Below are 21756 nucleotides of genomic sequence, written 5' to 3'. Positions count from 1 at the left end.
TATAGTGTTTTTAATTCTGCAGTGGCCACTTAAAACATTTTCATTTCTAATTTTTCACGTGAATGAGGTTACCCTTTTATGATACAACCTTATGCACCAGACTGAATCAGAGATATATTTAACTACTAGGAGCAACTTGAGTTGTTGTACTAGATTTTTGCATGTGGTTTCCGTTAGAAGCAGAACTTAGCGATTGCCTTCCATAATCTGCACTTTTATGTTATGTGAGACCACTCAGAACTGTTCTGTTAACATTAGTCAACTTCCATTTACAGCTGCATTCAACTGAGATCAGTGGCTGCTGATAGAAAATGTAGATTAGTGGTGGCAGATGTTTCCTAAGGCTACATTCTAGGCAACTGAAGGCAAAAACTATCAAAAGTGCCCCCTAAGACTAAAATTGGCTTCACTTGATTAACAAATCATGTGGTAGTCAGTCTTTGTTATAATAGTCAAGAGTCATCCATGAGTGTGTATACGGGTCTGGGGGTAAAATAATGTAGTGGTTTGACGCATGGAGAAAGAATTCATTAGAAATGCATGTGCTTGACCCTTGGGATTATTTGGATTAGAAGGCGTCTCTTTCCTATAATATCCTAAATGTTTCCAGCAGATAGAGCTGTCTTTTGTAAGATTCTTTACAATGTCTTTTGGAAGATTCTTTGGAGAAAGATTCCAAAGATTTCTGCATTTTCTCCTCATGATTTTGACCTAGGATGGGTTATGCTGGGGAAAAAAATAAATCTTTAAGCAAACATGTTAAATGTTTACCTCTATAAATATTGATACTTTAGGTGACTCTGGTAATACAACGCATGCGTGGAGCGAGGATGATGGACAGATCCTTTCTCCAAGCAGTCTGGCTGCACAGTAAGTCTTCATTTGTTTGTTCCTAAACTAATAGGTAACTTGGCTGAATAAACAATCAAAACAATTCATAAGCGTAATCCTTTTACTAGAGTATAAATCTATGGAATCCAAAAATCAACTATTGACTGAGCAAAGGAAAGGACATAGTTGAAGTGTTGTAAGTTGTTTTTGGTATTACTCCATGATGCTTGTAGATAACGTAACAAGAGGATCTCTTTTTTGGTCCTAAGATTATAGAAATAAATGGAACCTGCCCCGTCTGCATTTCTCACCCGTTGCTTATAAGGATAATCTAGCTGGAGGTCTGGCTGCCAACTTTAAGGTCTTTCAATCATGAAAAATGTATGAGCATCTGTCTTTGTCTGTACTAAAACAAAATACCATAGACTGGGCAGATTGTTGACAATAGAAATTAATTTTCCATAGTTCTGGAGGCTGGCAAGCCCAAGATCAAGGCACCAGGAGACTCGGGGGGTGGGGGGGAAGCCAGCATTTTGACTTGCAGGTGGCATCTTCTTGCTATGGCCTAACATGGTAGAAGGGGCAAGCTCACTGTCTGGGTGTCTTTTATGGGGGCATTAATTTATTTCTTTTTTTTTATTATTGTTGGGGATTCATTGAGGGTACAAGAAACCAGGTTACACTGATTGCATTTGTTAGGCAAAGTCCCTCTTGCAATTGTGTCTTGCCCCCAAAAGGTGTGGCACACACCAAGGCTCCACCCCACTCCCTCCTTCCCTCTCTCTGCTCTTCATTTCCCCATCCCTCCCTCCTTTCTCTGCTCTTCACTGAGGGCATTAATTTCATTCATAAGAGACCTGCTCTAGCAAGAGGGACTTTACCTAACAATTGCAATCAGTGTAACCTGGCTTATTGTACCCTCAATGAATCCCCAACAATAAAAAAAAAAAAAGAGTCCTGCTCTCATGACCTGTTCACCTCCCCAAAGCTCCACCTCCTAATGCCATCATCTTTGGTGGGTGGGAGTTTAACTTAAGAATTTTAGGAGGGCACAAACATTCAGACCATAAAAGTATCCAGTTTTTCACATCACTATTTCTTTTGGTTTTTAAAGAATCAAAATTTTTTTTAGAATCAAATTTTTTTTAATTCCCAGTCAAGGTAAAGTGAAAAATTTGTTTTCTCTCACTGGTATTCAGGAGGCAAACCCGTTTATAGGTAACAATTTTAGCCTTTTATTGAGATCTATAAAGTCCCAGGACGAGGCAGTGGAAATATTAGCAGCAACTATGGTCTTTAAAAACCAGCCATGCAAGCAGATCCTGAAGTAACTGTAATAATTATGGTGGGAAATGCAAGTTGTGGCTTGTAGTAGCCAATTGAGGTAAATTCCTGTAGTTCAAGGCAAATTTTAGACCACATGGCCTGTTAATTAAAGGTTCCTTTACCCGATAAATTATACTCCTGAAATTATTTGACTTTAGTCCCAGAGGATATATTTTTGTGCTAATGGAAATGCATACAAATAGTAGTACTTATTTTTTAACCATTCATTTCTTTTTCTAAAATGGATTCTATGTTGTTTGTGAACTTTCTATTATTTAATGAGTTGTCCAACTCTGATAAATTCTAGGCCAAATCCTGACATAAACAGCCACCTCCTGTTTCTGCTGTCACCTTGTTCTGTAAGGTGGCTAACCCAGCTGGTTCTCCCCAACAACTGAGCCCCTGGGCAATTTCCCTCCAGCCAGGGTGCCAGATTCCAGTCTTTTAAGCATCCTCTATAGCCATCAAAAGCAATAAAATGAAAAAAAACTTTCAATGGAGATAACTAGATGTTATTGCTGGAGCCAGGTATTTTTATCAGAGCCTGGGGCATTGATAATTCCAGTGCCACAGACCTGCAAATTTCACAGCTAATGTCGTTAGTTGCTGACAGCTAACTGACAGTTTATTAGGAAGAATTCAATACTTTTAAGATGGCTCTTGTGATTGATGAAATTAAGGGATTTCTTATCTTCAGACTTCCTTTCCATTCTTGCTTTAAAATAATCACTGAGTGGCAATACAGGCATAAGATAAAAGTTTTTTTGGCCCAGTATTTTCTAAAGAAAGCTGCTCAAAAATCCTTTTTCCCCCCAGCACTTTCCTTTGCTTATTATGCTTCTTCTAAGGGCGTTATCATTACTGTTTAATATTTGAGTGTGTATGCAGGCACCTTTTATTGTAAGCACTCTTGGGAAGTAGGTAGGATTTTGTATAAAGGATATACAAAAGTCAATTAAATGACTTAAAGGAATAATTGAGTGCTTATGCCCAAACAGTGGCACACAGATATGGAACCTTAATTTGGGGAGTCTATCAAATGCATTTTCAAAAATCTTGGTAATCACATGTTCTTTATGTAACTAAGAGAATGGCTTGGATGATATTTCAAGGTCAATTCTATTCCAACTGTACTGTTTTTCATTTTATTTCATTGCTTATTTTTTATTTCTTTACTATTTTTGCTGTTTTTGTTGAGATGGGGTCCCACCCTATGCCCTGAGCAGAGTGCAGTGGGCATGGTAGCTCAACGCAACCTCAGACTCTGGGCTGTGGGCACCCCGCTGCCTCAGCCTCCAGAAGCCGCTGGGATTACAGGCGCTCGCCGTGGTGCCCGGCTGGGTTTTTCCATTTTTTTCATGAGGCAGGGTCTCACTGTCGCTCAGGCGAGTCCTGAACTCCTGAGTTCAAGCAATTCTCCCTCCTCAGCCTCCCACAGTGCTGGGATTACAGGCGTGAGCCACCGCGCCTGGCCCAACTGTACTTTTTTTTTTTATGCTTGACAGCACGCTTGTTCCAGTCCATTTGGAAGATTAGGCCAGTATTTTGCTGTTGAGCAGGGCACTGGGTGGAAATTGCTGTATGCTGTAATAAACATGACAGAGAGGAAGACAAACGTGGATGACGGAAGGGCAGTATTGGGCAGGGGGAGAAGGGAGAGAGAGGAAAGGGAGACCACCTCACTGAGGCAGAAAACCACCCCGCATGGGCCGGTCCAGAGATGCCTCCCTGGGCGTTTCTCAGGTAAACGGCCGGTCATCTCTGCAGCTTCCCTTCTCTTTTACTGATGTATTTATCCTTTCAACAGCTGCGAAGCCTGTGATATACAAAACAGAAACACTAAATATTCTATGACAGAGATGTGGTTGGGGTAACCAGGGAGTTAGATACAAAATTAAATGGACCATTCTTTCAAGTTCCTCAGAGAAGAAATAAGTTTATCTTGAAACCTGTGTTTGTTACTATAGCCAAATAAAATAAACGGATTACTTCTCCTTCCCACAAAAAAAAAAAAAAAAAGAGGCAGTAAATTCACAATTATTCAATTATCCCCATAATTTCATTTTTTTCTTCTTTCATGTTTTGGATTCTCAAAACCTAGTTTGTCTTTACAGTCTTCTTTCATTCCCTCCACATTCTAAATGACACCATTCTGAAACATTCCAAAATGCTTGTTCAGGGATTTTTGTCTTTGGATAGTGCTGTGAATATATGGATCATTTTAGACCTTGACTTGACTTGACTTAACTCACTGATGTCATGGGTGATGATAAAGTCCAGCGAAGTCCTGGACACTTGACAATATGCAGGTGACTTGATATAATATTGGTAACGTGTGCAGCCGGGCCACTTGTGTCAGGTGTCACACTCCTGTTGGATTTGCAGTAGTTATGATGTGATTTAGAAATTTCCCTGATAAAGAATTTCTTTTATCTAGGACAGAAAGCTTAGCCTCAGCATATAGGTTCCTGTCCTTCATTTGTGAATAGATTGGTGGCTTTGCTTGGGTATAGTGTGGGCCCCATCCCCGGGAGCCCAGACTGGTAGCCATCCATGGCCTGTTAGGAACTCAGCCCCAAGCATCACCTCCTGAATTCCCCTCCTGTTCCGTCTCCCCCTCATTCCCCTATTCATGAGAAAACTCTTCATGAAACCAGGAGGCTGACAAGGAGGCTTTGAGAAATAGTAAGGCCAACTGGCTAAAAGGTCAAAAGTCTGGGACAGGTGCACTTGCACACACCTACCATCCTAAAACCTCAGGAGGCCAAAGTAGCAGAATTGTTTGAGGCAGGAGTTTGAGACCAGGCTGAGCAACATCCTGAGAGTTCATCTCTACAAAAAAAAAAAAAAAAAATTAGTCAGGTGCCACACACCTGTCTTCCCAGCAGCTACTTGGGAGGCTAAGGCAAGAGGAAAACTTGAGCCCAGGAATCTGTGTTGTGGTAAGCTATGATCAGACCACTGCACTCCAGCCTGGCCAACAGACAGAGAACCTGTCTCAAAAAATAAATAAATATCCATAGCCCTCTATCCAGGGTGACAGAGTAAGACTCTTTCTCAAATAAATAAATAAAGTCTAGGACAACTTAATATAGTGTTATTAAAAGTCTCTACCCAAGAAATTGACTAAGTGAAGCAATAAGACTTCTGGAATGAGTGCTTTTGTTTTTAAAGTAGAGCCTCTGCGCAGTGTTTAAATGAGAATCACTTGTCTGATCGCTTAGCTGTTCTCTGACTGCCAAGTTAGAGGCTTTTCTTGCCATTGATTATTTTTTCTTTTAAAGTTCCTCAAGGATCCAGTGTTGTTAACTCACATCTAAACATCCTGAATCTTCTTTAATATTAATGCAAACATTTTTCTATATTTACTAGCTATGGCAAGATAATTCTCTCCCACTTGCATTTTAATAAAATCCAAGTTAAACATCTGATAGGACTATTTATTTGGGTGTTGCACAGTTTGATTCAAAGCAGATGATCCCCAGGTCAGCCATTGACACTTATTCTGTCTTTACTGTACATACAATTCAATTGTAGACACTAAGGGAAGAAGTTACAAAGTAAACAGAGATGTAGCCTTACAGGGGAAGTGATGGGCACGTATACCACGCACACACTCACAGACATACGCCTAAAAAAGAGCATGTTCTCCCATTCTTCTCCCATTCTGGTCAATTTTAAAGAAGACCAGAAAGTGTTTCATCGGGAACACCAAACTGGTTGTCCAGAGGATAAAAGAACTTATATTGCTCAATTGGCTTTCACTCTTTTTTAAAATTGCAATTAAATGAGTCCACATGTAGTTATTGAATGTTAGACGTGGAATAATCTAGCAAATCATCTAGCCTTGAATGTCTCAATTGATAAGAAAAGAAACTGAGGCCCAGAAAGGGGTTGCCAGATACAGGAAAAAGGAAAAAAAAGAAAGAAAAAGAAAATGTGCAAGACTTGTGGGACGTACTTAAACTAAATAAATCATTCAACGTTTATCTGTCACTCGACTCCAACGGGGAGTCCCCTCTTTCATCAGGCAACCCTAGACTAGTGACTTTTTTTTTCTTTCATACCTAGAAATGGTCTTAAGATCATTTATGATGGAGTATTAAAGTAACTAAATATGAAGATAGCGCACATGGGAAAGGTAAATGTTCAGATAAGCTAGAGGAGGGTTGCCACAGTGCAGCTGGGCGTGGGGAGGGCAACGTCCAGCTTCTCCGTGGTGCTTCAGGGCCCAAGATAGCCAATGCCCAACAGCCAGGCTCCTAGAATAATTTCAGCAAAACAGTTTTGCTTCATTTTTATATGAGTTAATTTGTATATTCTTTTCTAATCTGTAGGCTCCTAATCCTGGAAAACTTTGAAGATGCCCTCTTAAATATATCAGCAAATAGTCCTTATACTCCTTACTTGGCCTGTGTGAGGAATGTGACTGATGATCTGGCTACGGGATCACAAGGTAATTAATGTCCTTCTCAATCATCAGAATGCTGCTGCTGGTTTCCAATTCTATCCTAAAGTAGTCAGTCTTTCAAGACATTTGCATACAAAAGAAAACATTTTTAAAATCTTCGTTTCCAGTTTCAATGTAGCAGTGTGATATAGGAAGGGACTATTTAACTATATTATTGTATCATTCTGATACTAGTAACGCCTGGTTACGTGGACAAACTTTAACGTATAATGGCTAATGTGATAATGGTGTCCAGAGCCATTAGGGGATCACATAACACTTCCTTTGTGATCATTTCTATGCTATTAATAATCTTAGTTGTTAAAAAAAATAAAGTGTTAATATAGAGTTCTAAAAGCAGGTGTGAATTATATAAACAAAGGCATTTTTGTGGCAGACAATTTTTACTTCCCATTATCACACATCTTATTTTCAATTTTCTGCCTGCATGGGCAACCGTAAAGATTGCATTTAATCAAATGTTTCTTTTCTTTTTATAGAAAGAAATATCTATTTTCTCACATTTTCTAGGAAGCACACATTCCTTTGTCCTATACCAAAATAGTTGTTGGGGTTTTGTTGTTGTTTTTTTCAGAGTTAATGGCAGGCAAATAGTACAACAAATATTTAAACCCGCTCTTTGTTTACCAAGCATGAATTACTCAGGTTGGGAGGGCATATTCACATCACAGTGATTATTCGACCTATTTATACAGCCTATTCTCCCCCCAAATACTTCAACTGAATAGGATATCTAAAAGTCAGAAATAAAAGTATATTCAGTTCACAAGGAGCCAAAGCTATGTAGCACTTTTGCTAGAAATATTTTTATCTCTAAGCAAAGTATCCATGAATATTTTAAAAGTAATGAACTGTATTGTCCCCATGGTTCAAAGAAAGGTTAAATTTTTACTTGTCTTATATTGAACCAAGCTATTAGCATAGAAAAAAATTAAGTAATAAGTCAGGACAGAGGTGTCTTTCAAATGGGTTTCCTGAATGACCTTGCAATTCACATAAAACAACTCTTCTCTCCTCCTTTACAGAAAATATAAGACTCCTTTGGTCCACAATTCAATTTAAAAAATCTTTTCTTCGAAATGGTTCCTATGAGGATTACTTCCCTTCAGTTGCTGAAGTCTTAAAATCAAAAGTAAGCCATGAAAGAAAACAAAAATAAACCTCAATATTTCCTATAATATTTTGTCAAGATATACTTTTAGTTCAAGATTTAAGTCTGATCTTTGTAAATAATGATCCTATTTTGTCTCTAGATTTAGAATGGTCCTACTTAATACTCTAGAAAAAGGATGACAAGAGTTTGGTGTTGTACAGTGGTATTTTGTTTTTAATCAAGTGAGATTTCTGCATAAAATAAACTGATTAGAGCATGTGCATATATAAAGGAAGGGCTAACAATAGAATTACCTTATCAAACTTCCCCATTTGAAGAAACATTCATAATATGATTTCTATTATAATTTGAGATGTCCTAAGTTAAATTTAAATTTAAAATTTTATAGATTTTAAAATCTATAAAAGTAGATTTTAAAAGGTGATATTTAGACTTCATAGCCTACAAAGTTCTCAAATGTTGACTCACCCATTTTATTATTATCATCAGAAACAGAAATGAATAAGTCATATTAAAATGTATGCTTTTGAAGAAAGAGGGAAAAAGCAACCCCAAAATATAAAATCTGAAATTTGCATCTATTCATGCTCATTTTTTATTCTTCATTTAGCTCATGCATATAGCATACAGGTTATCATGAAAATCATTCCATTTCTTAAATAACCCTATTAAATTTTGAAAGCAGCTTTCCTAGTAAGAACAGGAGTTTAATTGGATTTAGGTAGCCAGGGATGAAGTGAAATTAGAACTGGTTTATTCAGGACAAGCAGGATGACTTGCTGTCTGGTCAACATGGTGTAATTAAGCAGTCATGCAAAACATAACGTCCACTTATATTACAAATAAATGTGGCAATTAGATGACCTACATTTTTAGCCCTCGTCTTTTACATGCATCAAAAATTCTAATATACTTAATTTAGCATTATCTTAATTTGTTTGTGCAAATGAGAAGGAAGCTATGCATTCATCTGGAAAATTCCTACTCATTCTTCAGGGATAAGTTTATTTATTTTTTACTTCAACATATTAAGGGGCTACAAATGTTTTGTTACATGGATACCTGGTGTAATACTTAAGTTGGGGCTTTTAGCATGCCCATCACCACAATAGTGCTCATTGTACCAGACGGTTTTTACTCCTCATCCCTCTCTCCTACTCCTTGGTTTCCATTTATGTTGCTTTGGGCCCTTGTGTGCCCATCACTTAGCTAAGGACAAGTTCTTAAATGTCACTTCTATAACATTGGAGTATCACCTTTCTCCCTCTCTCTCTCAGCACCAGGAAAATGACTTGTCTTCTATACTCCTATTAATATTTATCCATTCATTCTTTTCATTCATTGCCTGTGCCCTCATAATAATAATCTATTTATTTATAAGACATACTCTCTAACCCCAAAATGCTTATAATCAATCCAGGGGAGGACATAAAAAAGCAGAGCAAAAATTACAATACAATGAGGTAATACATTGTAATACAGTGAGGTAACATAGCATGTGGACAGACAGGATTCTGTGTATGGAGGTGGGCTGTCTAATGTGGATTTCAGGGGATGGAGGTAAAGAGAAGCTTTATAGAGGAGACAATGCCTGCTCTGAGTCTAGAGAACTGTGTAGAACTAGGCTAAGTAAGGGTCCTACATTCTAGCCGCAGAGACCTGAGTTTGTACGATGACAGTGGCATGAAGCTGAAGGACAGGTCGAAGTTACCCGGAGTCCTATGTGTGCAGTGGAAGTAGAAGGTGCCCATGGACAGGAAGGAAAGGGGGTTACTGGGTGAGACTGAACCCTGGTCCCAAAGGCTTCCTACTGCCTCGCTGGAAAGTTTGAACTTGCCCTGAAAGTCGTGAATTTGAAGAAGGTGAAATTTGCATTTTAGGACGAGATCTCTCTGGAAGAATTATAGACAAGAGATTGGAGGAAAGCCAAGTAGGCTATTTTTGCAGTAATCTAAGTGAAAAGGGAAGGCAGGCACTTTGTCATTGGCAGAGGATAGAAGAAGGAGACAATTTTGAGAGTAGTAAGAGTGATTTAGGAGATGGGATTGAAACAACATGGCAGCCCATGGGATGTGCGGCATAGAGAAGAGGATGTGATGACTGAGGTTTCTGGCCTGTGGAATTCACTCCTTGGCATGAAGGTTTGTTGTATGTTCCATTTCCCTCATGAGAGTGTAAATTCCGATCAAAGTATGCCTTCTTTATCTCTACAGCCCACGTGGTAGAGCTTAAGTCTTGATCCAGGAAGGCACAAAAAAATAAGGGTGTTAATGTAGAGCACTGGCATTGTAATCATGCCCCCTGGGCAAGGACTCGTGATGGTTCTCAACTTAGGAAGTAACTGAGAAAAACACAAAATACACTAGGAAACTGGAAATGACCAGGCTCAACCATTTACACACGTAAGATGGGACTAGGGTCAAAACGGTTTAAAACATCATCCACAATTTGAATATAATGGTCCTTTGGAGGGTCACGTTACGAAAAAAGTTCTAGAAACAACAGAAATGGATATAACCTATAACCCGTGTCTCTTAGATGGAAAATCTTTTGTCACTTAAAGTAAGCATGGCCACTCAGCCATAGACCACAAGCTCCATGTGGAGTATGGCCAGGCCATCCCTTTGCCAGTACATTACCAGCACTTGGCGTAGAAGACCCACACACAGGAAGCACTCAGGACATATAACTGGAAGGAGGAAGACAAACTCCTAGAGTTCGTAATTTTTTTTTTAGAACATAAAACTCAGCACTAAATTCAGTGGCATTAAGTGCATACACAACATAGGGCAACCATCTCACCCTCCATTCCAAACTTTCTGACCATAGGTTCTGTGTGGGGTCCCAGAGAACATATTTTGAGGAATATTTGACACGATGGTCAGGGCTGTGGGAACCCAGAAGGACGAGGGCACGTCTCTCCAACACAGAGACCTAACTGTCTAATCAGACACTTGTAGGTCAAGAGTTAGCTGGGGAAGACAGGCATGAACCTGAACAGAGGGACAGCAGGGGAAGGCCCAGGGCCAGCAGCACGTGCCCAGGCTGTGAAAGATACTTCCTGACTTTCCGAGGAGGGGCCGCTGCACATAAGCAAAGAGCTGATTGAGTAACTAGGGATGCTCTTACTTCCCTGCTTTGCCCACCCTGATAATTAGTATTGTGATTCGGCGGTCGGCTAGAGCCCATTCATTTCAGAACTTGATTCACAGTATTCCTAAAGTGGCAGAGAGCCGTTATTTGTTGGCAACTTTTCCCCCTGCTTCTCAGCCTTCTGTCCCAGCCTGAACGTTTTCCTCTTGAGCTTTTGAGTTTTCTCCTCTTTACATGGTCTGTTTTATCTTTTTCTTTCCAGTCCTTTTGGTGAGAGGGGCAACTTTCTGATTGGGGGGCTGTACATTAATAGATGTTCCCCCTATTAAACAGAAATACAGATAGCACAGTATTTTTATTGTAACACTGCCCTCTGTCTGCCCATGAAGAGCCCAGAAGTACTGCTGTTTTATTATTTTGTACCCCTGATTGTAAGGTCTATATCATTGTGTCACAATTCTGATTCAGATGCATTTGGGAACCAATTGCATCTAGAATTGACACATACTTTGGAAGAGAGAATTCCGATTCACTGAATTTGTGTTGACTGTTAATGATCTGTGAAGCTTCTAAAAGTTTATTGTGTGTGTTCTTAGAATAAAGTGGTAAGTGATGACACATAGTAAATGACCATAATGTTACTCCCTTGATGGATATGCCCATCAGTGCATTCCACATTATCCACCCTGAATTACATTTTTATTTCAGAGAACAAAGACTACATCAGCAGTGTGCCTAGATTTCCAATTTCCCCTCCGTAATCTTTACCTCTTCAAGCCAAGAGGTAAAGTCTATACCGTATGGACTGTTACTGGTTTCCATACATGTATGTCAAATTTGCGATCAGAAAACATATTTCAGTCTTGACTGGGTTAAAGACATTCAAATTGGCTATACCTTCAAAATTTAATTAAAACAAATATATTAGACCACTAGTGTTTAGCTTTTCATTTAAGAAATTACCAAAAGAAAAGTCACTGGAGGATGTGGTATAGAGGCTTGGCTTCATTGATTAGAGGTTGGATCTTAACTAGTCTTTGGAAAATCAAAGGCAAGAACAGAGTAGCGAACGTGTAGTTACACAGGTAGTAATTGGGTCTATTCCAGAATGGAAAGCTAATTGTAGCAATAAGGCTCGTAAGTAGAATTTCTGTATATGAAGTCATTTGGGACAGTTAAAAGCCATAGGTCAATTATAATATTAAATACAGTGGAAAATAGATCATGTTTAGTTGCTGCAACCTACATGTAGCTATATACTTCTTTTTTTTTTCTGTGTAAAGTATTTTATTTATTTATTTATTTTTATTTTTATTTTTTTTACATTTTTTTTTTTTTTATTGTTGGGGATTCATTGAGGGTACAATAAGCCAGTTACACTGATTGCAATTGTTAGGTAAAGTCCCTCTTGCAATCATGTCTTGCCCCCATAAAGTGTGACACACACTAAGGCCCCACCCCCCTCCCTCCATCCCCCTTTCTTCTTCCCCCCCCATAACCTTAATTGTCATTAATTGTCCTCATATCAAAATTGAGTACATAGGATTCATGCTTCTCCATTCTTGTGATGCTTTACTAAGAATAATGTCTTCCACGTCCATCCAGGTTAATACGAAGGATGTAAAGTCTCCATTAGCTATATACTTCTTATTAAAGACACATCATTGGGTTTTTCTTGTTTCGTATATGGAAAGAAATATTCTCAAACATTTGCTTATACCATAAAATATTTCATTTCTGTCAAAATGTAACTTCTGATTGCAAACTGAGCTCCAAAAAATGACAAAATATTTGCTTCTTTTTTTTAATTTATTAAAAATTTATTTGTTTTAGGGTGGCGCCTGTGGCTCAGAGAGTAGGGCACCAGCCCCATATGCCGAGGGTGGCAGGTTCGGACCCAGCTCCGGCCAAACTGCAGCAGAAAAATGGCCGGGCGTTGTGGTGTGCACCTGTGGTCCCAGCTGCTCGGGAGGCTGAGGCAGGAGAGTCGCGTAAGCCCAAGAGTTGGAGGTTGCTGTGAGCCGTGTGATGCCACGGCACTCTACCCGAGGGCGGTACAGTGAGACTCTGTCTCTACAAAAAAAAAAACAAAAATGTATTTGTTTTATAAAGTTACCATTGGAAAAAATGAAAACATTACTGGATTTTGGAACATACTGTATCAGTGCAATTATGGAAAACATCTATAGCCTGAGCCAAAATTCCGGAACAGTTTCTGACAGTCTTTTTTTTTTTTAATTAATTTATTTTTTTATTATTAAATCATAGCTGTGTACATTAATACAATCATGGAGCACCATGCACTGGTTTTATAAACCGTTTGACACATTTTCATCACACTGGTTAACATAGCCTTCCTGGCATTTTCTTAGTTATTGTGTTAAGACATTTATATTCTACATTTACTAAGTTTCACATGTACCCTTGTAAGATGCACCACAGGTGTAATCCCACCAATCACCCTTCCTTCACCCATCCTCCCCTCTCCCTCCCTTCCCCATATTCTTAGGTTATAACTGGGTTATAGCTTTCATATGAAAGCCATAAATTAGTTTCATAGTAGGGCTGAGTACATTGGATACTTTTTCTTCCATTCTTGAGATACTTTACTAAGAAGAATATGTTCCAGCTCCATCCATGTAAACATGAAAGAGGTAAAGTCTCCATCTTTCTTTAAGGCTGCATAATATTCCATGGTGTACATATACCACAATTTATTAATCCATTCGTGGATCGATGGGCACTTGGGCTTTTTCCATGACTTAGCAGTTATGAATTGGGCTACAATAAACATTCTGGTACAAATATCTTTATTATGATGTGATTTTTGGTCTTCTGGGTATATACCTAATAGAGGAATTATAGGATTGAATGGCAGATCTATTTTTAGATCTCTAAATGTTCTCCAAACATCTTTCCAAAAGGAATGTATTAATTTGGATTCCCACCAGCAGTGTGGAGTGTTCCCTTTTCTCCACATCCACGCCAACATCTCTGGTCTTGGGATTTTGTGATATGGGCTAATCTTACTGGAGTTAGATGATATCTCAAAGTAGTTTTGATTTGCATTTCTCTGATGATTAAAGATGATGAACATTTTTTCATATGTCTGTAAGCCATGAGCTTGTCTTCTTCAGAGAAGTTTCTCTTTAAGTCCCTTGCCCAGCCTGCGATGGGATCACTTGTTCTTTTCTTGCTTATACGTTTGAGTTCTCTGTGGATTCTGGTTATTAAACCTTTGTCAGAGACATAACCTACAAATATCTTCTCCCATTCTGAGGGCTGTTTGCTTGCTTTACAAGCAAGTGCAGATGCTATTTAGTTTGATCAGGTTCCAGTAGTGTATTTTTGAAGTTGCTTCAATTGCCTGGGGGTCCTCCTCATAAAATACTCACCAAGACTGATTTCTTCAAGGCTTTTCCCTGCACTCTCTTCTACTATTTTTATATTTTCGTGTCTTAAGTTTAAATCTTTAATCCAGTGAGAGTCTATCTTAGTTAATGGTGAAAGGTGTGGGTCCAGTTTCAGTCTTCTACAGGTTGCCAGCCAGTTCACCCAACACCACTTGTTAAATAGGGAATCTGTTCCCCACTGAACGTTTTTAAATGGCTTTCAAAGATCAGATAACGGTAAGTAGCCGGATTCATCTCTTGGTTCTCTATTTTGTTCTAGACATCTACTTCTCTGTTTTTGTGCCAGTACCATGCTGTTTTGATCACTATCGATTTATAGTATAGTGTGAGGTCTGGTAGCGTGATTCCTCCAGCTTTGTTTTTATGTCTTGGCTATTCGAGGTTTTTTCTGATTCCATATAAAACAAAATATTATTTTTTCAAGATCTTTAAAGTATGACAGTGGAGCTTTAATAGGGTTTGCATTAAAATTATATATTGCTTTGGGTAGTATGGAGATTTTAACGATGTTGATTCTTCCCAGCCATGAGCATGATTTGTTTTTCCATTTGTTAACATTTTCAGCTATTTCTTTTCTTAGAGGCTCATAGTTCTCTTTATAGAGATCTTTCACGTCCTTTGTTAGATAAACTCCCAAACATTTCATCTTTGGCACTACTGTGAATGGAATAGAGTCCTTAACTGTTTTTTCAGCTTGACTATTGTTGGTATATATAAAGGCTACGGATTTATGAATGTTGATTTTGTAACCTGAGATGCTGCTGTATTCCTTGATCACTTCTAAGAGTTTTGTACTAGAATCCCTGGTGTTTTCCAGATATACAATTATATCATCTGCAAAGAGTGAAAGTTTGATCTCTTCTGACCCTATGTGGATGCCCTTGATCACCTTTTCTTCCCTAATTGCGGTGGCTAAAACTTCCATTACAATGGTAAAGAGCAGTGGAGACAATGGGCAGCCTTGTCTGGTTCCTGATCTGAGTGGAAATGATTTCAATTTAACTCCATTCAATATGTTGTTGGCTGTGGGTTTGCTGTAGATGGCCTCTATCAGTTTAAGAAATGTCCCTTCTATACCAATTTTCTTAAGTGTTCTGATCATGAAGGGATGCTGGATACTATCAAAAGCTTTTTCTGCATCAATTGAGAGAATCGTATGGTCTTTGTTTTTTAATTTGTTTAATGTGCTGAATTATACTTATAGGTTTACATATATTAAATCAGACTTGAGACCCTGGGATAAAACTGACATGGTTATGATGTATAATTTGTTTGATGTGTTGCTGGATTCTATTTGTTAGGATCTTGTTGAATATTTTTGCATCTATATTCATTAGTGATATTGGTCTATAATTTTCTTTTCTTGTTGAGTCTTTTCCTGGTTTGGGGATCAGGGTGATGTTTGCTTCATAGAATGTGTTGGGTAGTTTTCCTTCTTTTTCTACATTTTGGAACAGGTTGAGTAATATAGGTACTAGTTCCTCTTTAAAGGTTTGGTACAAATCTGACGTGAAGCCATCTGGTCCCAGGCTTTTCTTTTTAGGGAGATTTTGTATGGTTGATGCTATTTCAGAACTTGATATTGGCCTGTTCGACATTTCCACTTGATTCTGGCTAAGTCTTGGAAGGTGATGTGCTTCCAAGTATTGGTCAATTTTCTTCAGATTTGCATATTTCTGAGAATAAAGTTTCTTGTAATATTCATTAAGGATTTTTTTGAATTTCTGAGCAGTCTGTTGTTATATCATCTTTGTCGTTTCTGATTGATGAGATTAGAGATTTTACTCTTTTTTTCCTTGTTAGGTTAGCCAAAGGTTTATCTATTTTATTGATCTCGTCAAAAAACCAACTTTTTGATTTATTGATCTGTTGTGTAATTCTTTTGTTTTCAATTTCATTTAATTCTGCTCTAATTTTTGTTATTTCTTTTCTTCTACTGGGTTTGGGGTTGGAATGTTCTTCCTTTTCCAGTTGCTTGAGATGTCCCGTTAAGTTGTTAACTTCCTCTCTTTTTGTTTTCTTGATGAAGGCTTGCAGTGCTATAAATTTCCCTCTTAGGACTGCCTTTGTGGTATCTCAGAGGTTCTGATAATTCATGTCTTCATTGTTGTTTTGTTCCAAAAATTTGGCAATTTCCTTCTTAATCTCATCTCTGACTCAGCTATCATTCAGCATAAGGTTATTTAACTTCCATGTTTTTGTATGAGTATGCAGATTCCTGTTGTTACAGAGTTCTACTTTTATTCCATGCTAGTCCAAGAAGATGCAAGGAATAATTTCTATTCCTTTAAATTTACTGAGGTTAGACTTGTGACCTAAGATGTGATCGATTTTGGAGTATTTTCCGTGGGCTGATGAGAAGTATGTGTATTCAGTTTTGTTGGGATGAAATGTTCTGTACATGTCTGCTAAATCCAAATGTTGGATGGTTAGGTTTAAATCTAAAACTTCTTTGCTCATCTTCTTATGGAGGGTCTATCCAACCCTGGCAAAGGAGTGTTGAAATCTCTGACTATTATGGAGCTGGAGGAAATTAAATTGCTCATGTCTGTTAGAGTTTCTCTTATAAATTGAGGTGCATTCTGGTTGGGTGCATAGATATTAATAATTGAAATCTCATCATTTCGAGTATTACCCTTAACAAATATGAAGTGACCATTCTTATCCTTCCTTACTTTTGCTGGTTTAAAGCCTATTGTGTCGGCAAATAGAATTGCAACACCTGCTTTTTTCTGATTACCATTTGCCTGAAATATGGACAACCATCCTTTCACCCTGAGTCTATATTTATCTTTAAAGGTAAAATGTGACTCTTGTATGCAGCAAATATCTGGCCCAAGTTTTTGTATCCAGTCAGCTAACCTGTGCCTTTTTAGAGGAGAGTTTGAGCCGTTCACATTAATGGAGAATATTGATAAGTCTGGTAAAATTTTGGATGTCGAGTTTTTCAAAAGTCCAGTGGACATTTTTAATCCTTTCACCACTGTGGAATTTGGAGTTTGATCAAAAGTTTCTGAGTGAGTTTACTTTTGTGGTAGAGGATTGGGCTAGTCATTACGGAGGATAGGTCTGAGAATATCCTGAAGAGCTGGTTTGGTTATGGCTAATTTCTTCAACATATGAATGTCATTAAAGTATTTAATTTCTCCATCATAAATGAAACTCAGTTTAGCTGGATACAGAATCCGGGGTTGAAAGTTATTTTGCTTTAGGAGATTAAAAGTCGATGACCACCCTCTTCTGGCTTGAAAAGTTTCAGCAGAGAGATCTGCAGTCATTCTAATATTCTTCCCTTTGTAGGTAATGGATTTCTTACGTCTGGCTGCTTTCAGAATTTTCTCCTTCATATTGACTTTAGTGAAGTTAATTATGATATGCCTGGGGGATGTCTTATTGGGATTGAGTTGTGGTGGGGTTCTGAAGCTGTCTGCTATCTGAATCTCTAGGCATGTCTGGAAAATTCTCTTTCATAATTTCATGGAGAAGGGCCTCTGTGCCTTGCGAGGCCACTTCATCACGTTCAGGGATTCCAATGAGGCGGATATTAGCATTCTTCAAATTATCCCAGAGCTCTCAGAGAGAATGATCCATTTTTGCTCTCCATTTCTCTTCCTTTGAGAGCTTTGTCTTCAATGTCAGAAATCCTTTCTTCTGCTTGCTCCACTCTGTTACTGAGGGATTCTACTGTATTTTTCAGATCTTTGAGTGTTGCAAATTCTTGCTTCAGTGTGTCAAAATCTTTGGTGGTTTTGTCTTTAAATTCGTTAAATTCTTGAGACAACTTTTGAATTTCTCCTCGAATTTCTAATTCCGACTTTTGAATTGCTCCTCGAATTTTTAATTCCAAATTTTCCTCCAATCTATTAATCTTATTTGCAATCCAAATTCTGAATTCAATTTCTGACATCTCATGCAGCTATATACGAATGGGATCTTCAGTTACATCTGCCATATCTTTCCTTGGGGGTGTAGATCTATTCTGGTTATTCATGTTACCAGAGTTTTTCTGCTGATTCCACCCCATGATTGTTTTACACCATTTGATTTTTCCCCTGGAGCTTTGTCAAGGACCCATATAGTTCTACGGGCTGAGAAACTGGGGACCTGTTTGGTATGGTTGGGCTAAGTGGTTCTGTCTTGTTTTCAGCTGGTCTCTGTTCAACCCTAGTGAAACATTTACTCTGGGTTGAAGTCTCAGCTGTGGAGGAATACCAGCAATTAAGTCACCCTGCCCCCCACAGGCAAGAATTAGAAAAGGAAAATTAAACCTTCCTATAAGCACACAACTAGGGTACCACTTGAATAGTCCTCGGGTGATTGGCTCAGTTCAAAAGGTCCAAATCAATTGTCTCAGTCAGCACCTGTCTCAGGTGGGAGAGTTAAAAGGTCTCTGGCAACTGGATTGCAGGGGTCTGCTGACAACACAGATATGGCTTGCTCCAGTGCTCCGTGGAGTCAGGAAGACCCACCCAGCAGATAGATTAGTCTGGGAAGGTTGATGCCTCCTTCCCCACCTTGCACCTCTGTCACACCCAGTCACTGATAGCCCCAGGACTGTGAGCCAGTTGCCTCTATTGAACAGATACTCCAGGGGGTTGCACCTGCCTGAATCACAAGGAAATCTATTTTTGCTCTGCCAGGCCGCTGCGCTCTGCCTCTATCTAGCAAGGGAAGGTGAGGCCTGACAACCTTGGGTGCTTGATGGAGGCTGAGGGTTTACTCAGTTCCAGCCCCGCCCCTGATTGATGTTACTGACAAAACAGAACAGAACAACTTTGCGGGAATTTGTTTCTGTGCCTGCTAAATTCCCGGGGCCTGCGTTTCCATCCCAGATCTGTTCTGCAGTGGTTGCCACCTGAGAAGATGCCTGGCGTCCTCTGGTTGCCCAGGGAGACAGGATCTGTGTCTTCGGAATATCTGGGAGTGAGCCCTATTGTTGCCAAAAATGGCTGCTGCTCTGTGCCTTGGGGCACCGCCACTCCGGTCTGGTTCCCTCTCAGCTGACCATCCTCTCCTCACTCCCATGCCACAGAATCAGAACTGACCATTTGCAGTCTAGACCCTTTTGTTTGTATCCTTGGGGTCGCAGCTCGCCTCAGTGGGGTTGATATGCATTCTTCAACCTTCTCTCTTGGTGCAGCTCTAATCCCTATTTGCTTCTTAAGACATTATTCCAATTTATTTGCATATTAGAATGAGGAGCTCTAGAGTAGCTTCCTGGCACAGCAGGAACGGCTTTCCTAGAGGCATATCAAGATTCCTCCACAGGATGTGCAGTGTGGACTGTGTCCTTGGAGCACAGAGAACATGGGGAACTGCAGAGCGGAATGTAATTGACGGGATAGGAAATTATTTGATTTCCATTTTTCTCTTTTTCCTCTGGATGTGGAATTTTAAACCCGTTTAAGCACTTCCATAGGAGAAAAGCACCTAGCATTCTGCAGGGCAGAAGGTGATGTCAACAGCTGTGCAGGCACTTCCAAAAACCGGATGTGTTCTCATCTGGGGATTAGAATGCATATGATTCTCATGCTGCAGTTTAAGAAAGATTTTTTAAAAACATTTTTTCAATTTTCAAAAATTGTGGCAAAAAATATAACATTTATCATCATAACAATTTTTACTATGCAGTTCAGTTGTGCTAAGTACCAGCTATTCCCCAGGACTCTTTTCATTGTGTAGAACTGAAACTCTATACCCATTAAACAACTCTTGGAAATGGAGTTGCTAAATCACATAATAATTGTGTCTTTAATTTTGTGTAACCCCATGCAGGTTTTCAAAGTAACTGCCCATTTTACATTCCCACCAATAATGTCCATGGTTGTAATTTCCCCACATCCTCCCCAACATTTACTATTTTCTCTTTTTCCAGTAATAGCCATCATAATGGGTATGAGGGAGAAAGCCTTTTTAAAAGTTCTAAACCAAATCTTTTTATCTCCCCTTATACATAATTTAAAATATAAATTAAAATATAAAATTAAGATTGAGCATTGTGGCTCATGCTGGTATCACTAGCACTTTGGGAGGTGGAAGCAGGAGGATCATTTAAGACCAGGAGTTTGAGACCAGCCTGAGCAAGAGTGAGACTTTCTCTGTAGAAAAAATAGAAAAATTAGCAGGACGTGGTGGTGCTTGTCTGTAGTCCCAGCTTCTTGGGATGCTAAGGAAGGAGAATTGTTTGAGTCCTAGAGATTGAGGTTGAAGTCAGCTATGATGATGCCACTCTATCTCATCTGGGTAATGGAGTGAGACCTTGTTTCAAATATATATATATATGTCATAATATATATATTTTATGTATGTATACATATACACACATATCTAATTTGTTTAAGTATTTTTTATTTAATCTGGATGTAACTAAACTCCATTTTTTGAACCCATGAAGCTACAGAGAAAGACTGGTCTAATATGTCCAAAGGCTTTATAAAATCTGTAAGAGAACAATAAACTCAAATGACAGAAAATAGTGCTTTTAAATAAAACTGATGCTAAATGCCAGCTAACTGAACACCTATGCGGAATGTTTTTTAAAAATGAATCAATTTTTGTTGCTTATCATGAACAACAGACTGTGTAGAATAATGTAACTCATCTATTTCCTCACTCTTCCCCCTGTCTGGAAAGCTGTCTCAACTTCGAAACTTGACCAAACTTCTTTGCAAATCTGAAACTTTCCATGTGATAGAGAAATCCTGCCATCTTTCCAATATAAGCTTTGGGAGACTATGTGAAAATGGTGCATTTGATCTGCAGCTCCTCGAAGCAGCAGAGCTGGGCACTGAAATAGCGACCAGCTTCCTCTACCATGACAATGTCATGTCTAAGAAACTGACAGATTTACTGACTGGGGATCCAAGCAAAATTAATTTGAATATGGATTGGTAAGTTTTTCCATTGTCTGCTTCCTTTGTGAAATCCCTCTCTGAATATTGATATGCCTAGTGGAATTTCTACTTCTCTTCTCTTTCATTCCAGGTTTCTTGAACAGACGCTGCAGATGAAAGCCTTGGAAAATATCACACAGTTAATACCAACCATAGAAGCCATGCTGCATGTCAATAACAGTGAAGATGCTTCTGCAAAACCAGGTGTTTCCCCAGGCGCATTTAAGCCTGTCTTATTAGAATGCATGTGATACTCAGGCTGCAGTTCACAAAAGGGCTTTTTTGAAGTTAACCAAACCTGCTTTGTTATCCACCCTTACACACGAATACCTGGAAGCTTTCAAGTACAGTTACGTGTCTAAAGTAAACACAGAGAAAGGTAGCGGAGAGTAAGACAGGGAAATGTGATTTCAAAGCAAAAAGCTCTCCAAAAATTTAACTAGTTAGACCATTCACCTTTGGTTTCTCTGGTATATTATAGTGTATTAGATAGTTGGCTGCAAAAGCAAGAATGAAATGTATTTGCTCCTGTGAAAGTAATCTGATTGAAAAAACAAAAAAGGATGCATGGCTGTCTGCAGAAATCTCAATTCAGAACCTTCTGTTAGTATTCTG

The 21756-nt window shown here is 38.8% G+C and overlaps 1 protein-coding gene across 1 annotated transcript in view; it reads left to right on the top strand.

The window, feature by feature from the left end:
• The window catches only part of ABCA12 (ATP binding cassette subfamily A member 12), a 192710-nt gene that overhangs the window by 87293 nt on the left and 83661 nt on the right, over positions 1–21756 (top strand). The window contains exons 9-13 of the mRNA XM_053597805.1: positions 795–870; positions 6495–6613; positions 7654–7760; positions 20882–21138; positions 21233–21345. Of these exons, the coding sequence (XP_053453780.1) occupies positions 795–870; positions 6495–6613; positions 7654–7760; positions 20882–21138; positions 21233–21345 (672 nt within the window). The remainder of the gene's footprint in view (positions 1–794; positions 871–6494; positions 6614–7653; positions 7761–20881; positions 21139–21232; positions 21346–21756) is intronic.

This window comes from Nycticebus coucang, chromosome 7 (assembly GCF_027406575.1).
Source record: "Nycticebus coucang isolate mNycCou1 chromosome 7, mNycCou1.pri, whole genome shotgun sequence".
NCBI lineage: Eukaryota > Metazoa > Chordata > Mammalia > Primates > Lorisidae > Nycticebus > Nycticebus coucang.
This window is presented reverse-complemented; position numbering and strand designations above follow the sequence as displayed.